This window comes from Spinacia oleracea, chromosome 2 (assembly GCF_020520425.1).
Source record: "Spinacia oleracea cultivar Varoflay chromosome 2, BTI_SOV_V1, whole genome shotgun sequence".
NCBI classification, from domain to species: domain Eukaryota; kingdom Viridiplantae; phylum Streptophyta; class Magnoliopsida; order Caryophyllales; family Amaranthaceae; genus Spinacia; species Spinacia oleracea.
In genome coordinates, this window is record NC_079488.1 from 109,992,712 (window position 1) to 109,999,593 (window position 6,882).

A 6,882-nucleotide genomic window follows, 5' to 3' on the forward strand; every position below is an offset into this window, starting at 1 on the left:
TTATTACACTTCGCTTTGTAATATATGTTTAATTTTTGTGGGGATTTTTTTTTTTTTTTTTGAGGGAATTTTTGTGGGGATTTTGTCGCCTCCTTTGCGCGCGCGCGCACACAAAAAAAAAAAAAAAAAAAAAAAAAAAAAAAAAAAAAAAAAAAAAATTATATAGCTAAGTTTAAGGGATAGAAAAGAAGTAGAAATTTAAAAAGGAAAGTCTTAAATCACTCGGAATTAACAAAGGAATCCTAACTAATTTAGGAAATAAAAATATACCAAAAAAAAAACAAAACCGAATAGGATTGGAGAATTTATTACCGAGTATAAATATAGGTGTCATCTATTCAATATTCATCTCCTTCAAAAACAACCCTGCAACTCTGCAACTTAAACTCTCGTACATCAAATTTTTTCTCCAAAAAAAATTTCAGCCATAATAATCATAATCATGTCTTTCCAATACGGGTCGCAGTTCACAACAATGCAACCGTCGCAGTTCACAACCATGCCACCGTCGCAGTTCACAACCATGCCGCCACCGCCGCTGGAGATGATTATGATGTCGTCGTACTCATATGTGCAATTCCCGCAGCTACATCACGGCTACTCCTTACCGGCGCAAGAAGGAGACACGTGGATGTCGGACTTTAACGATAGGGCATTGGAAAGGTTTGACTCGTGGGCTAATAATAACGCAGGCAGTAATGGAGATTTCCCCGTCGTTGAAAACGTACTCGGATTTGAACCGGCGGATCGAGCAGCGGTCGAAAATCTGGAAATAAAGAAGGCCGAAGACGAGTTTGCGACGCACGATAATTGTTGTTCAGTCTGCTTAGAAGGTTGGGAGAAAGGTGACGATGTTAAGATTTTGCCGTGTGGACACTATTTTCACCCGGCCTGCGCCGACGAGTGGTTGTTGACCAACCGTTTTTGCCCACTTTGTCGTTTTGAGTTGCCGCCAACATCGATTCCTTTGTTACAAGAATGAAGATAGAATGTAAAGACAGTGATGAGAAGAAAGTTAGTTCAATTTCAAAGACAGATCGGTTGGTTTTGTAGTTTGTAAATTGTTTTTCGTTAGGTCGAGTTTGAATCTAGTTAATTAGAGATTCCACGTTCGAGTCAAGTTTGTATAATTCATTGATTATGTCAGTTTTTAGAATTTGGGGTTATTGTATTTACGTTGATTGATTAAGGTGAATGTTTAATTTGCTCTCAATTCTTGATTTAGTTTGTCACATACTACGCACGTAGTATATTATAACACATATGGAATTAATGAGCTTTTGGAAATTTGAAGAAAGTTAGTATAAATTCAAATTAATTAATTAGCGATCGACCTCGGATTATTTGTAACCTCACTAACGTGTCAAATTAATTACGAACTCTTGTTAGGTCTTGTCATAGTCAGATCTTATTAGATTCGTCTCGATATATTTATAAGAATATATTCTTATACATATTTCGGGATATTGAAAGTCAAAGTATATGTTACAAAGCGTAACATAATTAAACTCAACTATGATGCAATATTTAAGTAACAGAGGAAATATTATATTTATTCATATTTTAACATAAAATCAAGTAATTCTCGTTTCATATATAATGTCATGTGCGCATCACATACATAAACAACACCATTACAAGTAAACTCTATACTTACGTACGTACCACATCTTTACCACCTTTTGCAGTTTCTGTTGAGCCAAATTAGCGAGGAACTAATTAACAACGAAGAAACCTAAGACCTGTTTGTACAAAATGATGTGGTATACATCACTGATCTTCGAGTTCCAAGCTTCAAAACTTTGTATAATTCCGCAAAAATCCGTCGTTTTATCCTTCCCCGTACCGGTGGACGACTCCGGCGTAGTTTCTTGCTATCATTCCCAACTACAACGACTCTCTTAGCTCGACTCGTTTCGACGTTCTCCATACTTGGATAAAGTTGATGAATTTCAAAGGCTAGTAGTAGTACAACTTGAAACTGTAAGAAAATATCAGCATTTGCATTTGTATACTTAAAATAATTAGGGCAGTTTTTGATTACGGCCCTATCCATGCATGCAGTAGTTTTAGGAGGGAGAAGGAGAAGTGTTAAGATCGAGTGAGTTGGGAATTTGGTTATGAAGAAAATATACAGAGAATACAGAATAGTTATAAGATAGGATGGGAAATTTAGGAATGGAAATATGGTGTATGTATGTAGGAAACTTCCTATATATCAGCTTGTAAGTAATTAGGAACTTTCCTGTTATGTATGTTTTCAGTAGAGTTTAACTTGGAGTATCAATTAAGCTTCTCTTAGATTTACTTAACTAGTTGGTTGGTAATACTCCCTTCATGTCTTTATTTCTCAGTTTATAATTAATTATAAGGTGAGTCGTCATATGGCAACATGGCGTAAGATTAAAGGTTTTAGGAGAAATATTGCCGATTTGTTATGAGAGAAACAATAAAAAATAATACGGAGTAATTAATTCTAAGAGTCAAATGTGGCAGAAATATGATTGGCTAAGATGAATGCAGTAAAAGTGGAGGGCTCCACTAGATTATGGTGTGTTTATTAGAGACCCGAGGTGAGTCTCATGCAAGGCTCGTTGGATATTTGGATATATGGTAAAGAAACTCATGCAAGTCTAGAAGTGAGTTTAGAAACTCCACCAAAGACTTGGTTGGTGGGACATTTCACATGGGAATGCCGATGCATATTTCTCTCATCCAATAAATAATACGAGGTAACACATTGAAAAAAGTCTTGAATTACTCTGGGGTAAAGTACAAGTAAAAGTAGAGAAATCTTGTGAGTTTTAGTAATAAAAAATAAAGGTAAAGGTACGTTAGTGGAAAGTTGACGTCTCAAAGGTTAGAATATGGGGTTGAGTCTATAGGATAAACTCGAGTACTAAAAAATGAATTGAGGTAAATTAGTTCAAAACACATGCCAAAAGTGAAATGGTTTCAAACGGAATATGTGAAGAATAAATATAGGTGTTGGGTCAGAGGAAATAATAACTAATCCTTCAAATATGTGCATGAATTAACACTCATTCAGGATCAAAGGAATGTTTAGTAGTATGATGATCAACAAAATCTAAGATGAAGTAAGACCAAAAATGTGTACCATAATATACAGGAGGAGTACTATACAACAGAAACAATTAGCCATTGATCAAACAAAATGAATCAATGAACAAAAACAGTCGAGAATTGTGTGTTTGACAAATTCCATGGAAAACTGAAACATCAAACCCCCTTACAACTTACAAGTTATATCCCCATCAATAGTTGTTTTCCCCCAGCAAAAAAGGCAGAGTATTAAACCCGGGCCTTCCCTACATCAACTGATCACAGTCGTGGATCCGGAAGAATATATGTTGTGGGTAAGAAGAATCGTGTTTCCGGCCAATAAAGATTGTGTGATTTGCTGTACAAAAGCAACTCATAGAAGAAAAGTAAACAGAGCTTGTAAAAAGGATTTAGGAGTCTGTAGCTGCTGTTTTTGCTGCAGGTTACTGGTGTCTTTAGCAGTTAACAAGCCGCGAACTTGGTCCCCCTTCACAAAAAAATTGGATTATCGGTAAGCATCCTCCCATTTTACAAAACCAAAACAAACAAATTAGTAATAGGCCACAAATTGTTCAAGGATCTCTTATTGAAGGAATAGGCACTCTCTGTTTGAGCTACTGTATCTCTACCATGCAAATATGGTCATTCTTTGGGATTCTTAGGTTTTGTTCTCTTCACCTTATTCTTATTGCTTATTAGACCAGACTAGAAATTTCAGACCAGATCAGACCAGACAAGACTAGAAAAAGCAAAACGCATTTACATAAAACATTCAGACCATACCAGACCAAACCAGATCAGAAACTAGAAAAATCAGACCAGATCAGGTGAAGAGAACAAGGCCTTGGTCAAGGGTCAAATTAAGGACAACACAGGAAGTCGAGAAGTACAAAGGACCTATATTTTGGAGAACTAAAATAGAATTCGGGAACTTAGGGAGTAATTAACACTGTCAGAAATCAGAGAGGTTAATCAGAGACAGATGATATTACTTGTGCAGCATCCTTGAGAGGACCCCAACATTCAATGCAATTGTATTTGGCCGAACTTGAGTGGAAATAAACCCATACAACAGCTTCCATAAGCTCTGGATGTGCTCTAAAGAGGGCTGAATCTCCATACAGAACAGATTGAAGCACCTGAATCAAGGCCAATAAAAAGTTATAAGAATTAATTATCATAAATGGAGATTCAAGTTATTATTATTATTATAGGAAGATGAACAAACCAAAGGAAGTTCTTTGGAGAAAATGTGATATCGTAGCTCAGCAACCAGATCACGTAAGAGGTTGTTGGGGCCACTGACATAGCAATGAACAACTAAATGCATTTTCCCTTTTATATCTTTCCATTCAGCAACTACATCATCCTTGCTGTACCATCCTTGCAACTGCAAGTTCAGAAGACAAGTTTCCAAAGAATTGATTAGAATGAACCTTAAACCGTGTTTGTATGCAGTAGGGATATGTTATACCCAGAAACTACCTCAATAATACCCCTAGCTCCCAAACATGGCACAACAATAAGGACTTTTTCAAATTTCAACAACATTTACGGCTTGTTTGGTAGCCGGACATAAATGGTGTTAATGGGAATGAATTTGTATGTAAATTTGTAAGGAAAATCAATATGTATTCCCATGGTAAAGCTAATAATTTCAAAATTATCTCTTTTTCTTTATAAATTTCACTCAAAATTTGAGGAATGGTATTAGGTGAGAATGTATTTATGAAGAAAAACAATAAGTTTGAGACAAAATTTCATTACCTTGGACATATGATGTTATTTTCTTGCCAAATAACACTTAGATTTATTCATATTCCCACCATTTATTACCGGCTACCAAACAGGCCGTTAGGGAACCATGGTTGATGGATTTGCTCAATGCATTACCGTGTTTTGTGAAATGCTTCAAGACCAATCAGATCATGCCACAAAAGGAAAGTACAACTAAATTCCAGAGTAACCAAATTAGCAAGAAGAGAACACAATTGTTCCAGACTATGCGCATGGAATATATGATGAAATGGTCATTATGCATACCTTAAGGTGCATACCTGGTCAACATTGATTATGTTGGAGATGGTCAAGGTTAAATTTGCAGTGAAATCACAATGCGAGAGGATGTAGACTCTAGGCACAACTCTGGTGTATTCATCAACTTCAGGTCCCATGAAATCCACCGTCAACTTTGATGCGTCAAACCTTGCTTGAGGTCCTAAAATCCTAACAGCCTACCAACATCAAGGATAACCAAAAGAAAATTTGACATCATTAAACTTTCAAAGATCTTCATATTCACATCAACATAGTATCTCAACATAATCTACTGTAGAAGTTTAAGCTTGACCACTTTATGAAGAGACTAGGATTCTATGTCAAACATCCTACAATTCCAGAACTTTGTGCCAAATAACAAGCCGAATCAAATATTCATTGTTTCTTAAGTCTTAACCCCTAACAGAATTTACTAGTACTTATTAACAAAGAAATGTACATCTGTTGTACAGATTCTTTTTGGCTTCTAAACCCCAACAATTCAGATACAATCCCTAGACATACAAGTTGTAAGCTAACATAAACTTCATCAATCAGAAATCTTTAGGACAGTAATATAGAGTTTCAGAATCATCATGTTCCTTTTGTTGCTCAAGTAGAATACATTATAAGTCATAAGTCTGATAATTACTTCATATATGAGTTACATATGTAAATAAAACATTTTGAAACAGCTACTTGATTAGTTGATTTCATCATTTTCTCAGGAAAAAGTATTTTAATCTAAATCACCATTCAAATTTCATGCCCCCTTCCCCCCTTACAAAAAAGAGTTTCTTGCCAGTAGAAAAGTAGTGAAAGTAACCTCCCTAGAGCTGCAAAGGGAGTCCTATCGCGGTGCATAAACCACTTCAACACCACCGCCACACCTACCACCACCTCCTACCACGACGACAAATGGCACCATCACCTACACCTTAAAGTGTATAGTCTGTATACCCTAAAGTCACTGCACTACCACAAGTTAACTACCCAAGATATCAGTATCACCAAGTAAACCTTAATTGCACCACCTACACCCTTGAATTCTCTCAATTTCTCTCAAATTATGAGTTCATATTCTTTGGTTCAAACAATACAATACCAACACTTCATCGATTTTTTTGCAATCTAGCTTCAGAATCAAATAAGTTCAATTACATATTTACATGTAGATCAAAACCCTAACAGTCAAAATCACAATTCATTTAAAATTAATCCTCACATTCTTCTCAAAATTCTTGAGCTACCATATCACTTTCAAATTCTAGAATTTACATCAGTGGCGAAAACAGTAACCAACACCAAATCCAAATTCGATCCTGAACAAACCCATACAAAAACTAACCCAATTTGCTCTAAAGTAATCTGGGTTCCAAACTATAATCAATCAATCAAACAAACAAACAAAAAAAGAACAATTGACATTAAAATTTGAAACCAAGAAAATAATTGTATACCTCAGAAATAAGGGCATTTTTGTAGGGAGTTCCACCTTTAGTAACAGAAGAAAGAATAGGAGTATAAACGGGTCTTCTAGTACTAGAACAAAAGAAAATGGTTGGAGTTCTAGTGCTATAAAATTTGTGGGGAGAAAGTGAGAATGCACAAGCCCAGTTACTGGCCATGGAAGCTCATCAAATTTCTCTCTCCTCTACTCTTCATGTTTTACAACATCTCAACACCACCACTGCCATCAAGAAAAGAGAGAGAGATTACAGAGAGAATTGGGTGAGAGCAGAGAGAAAAAGGAAGGGATTTTGTGTGTGGATGTTATGAATT

General features: G+C 35.8%; 2 protein-coding genes across 2 annotated transcripts; one reads left to right on the forward strand and one right to left on the reverse strand.

The window, feature by feature from the left end:
- The first annotated feature begins 523 nt into the window (after positions 1-523).
- Positions 524-982, forward strand: LOC110782187 (E3 ubiquitin-protein ligase RING1-like). Its single transcript, XM_021986313.1, has one exon. The coding sequence runs from the start codon at positions 524-526 to the stop codon at positions 980-982; it is 459 nt and encodes a 152-aa protein (XP_021842005.1).
- Positions 983-3,099: 2,117 nt separating this feature from the next.
- LOC110782028 (magnesium dechelatase SGRL, chloroplastic) lies at positions 3,100-6,882 on the reverse strand. Its single transcript, XM_021986088.2, has 5 exons — positions 6,561-6,882; positions 5,121-5,297; positions 4,292-4,453; positions 4,056-4,202; positions 3,100-3,550 (listed from the first exon to the last, which is right to left on the reverse strand). Exons 1-5 carry the CDS (start codon positions 6,726-6,728, stop codon positions 3,437-3,439), a joined length of 768 nt encoding a protein of 255 aa, XP_021841780.1. The 5' UTR covers positions 6,729-6,882; the 3' UTR covers positions 3,100-3,436.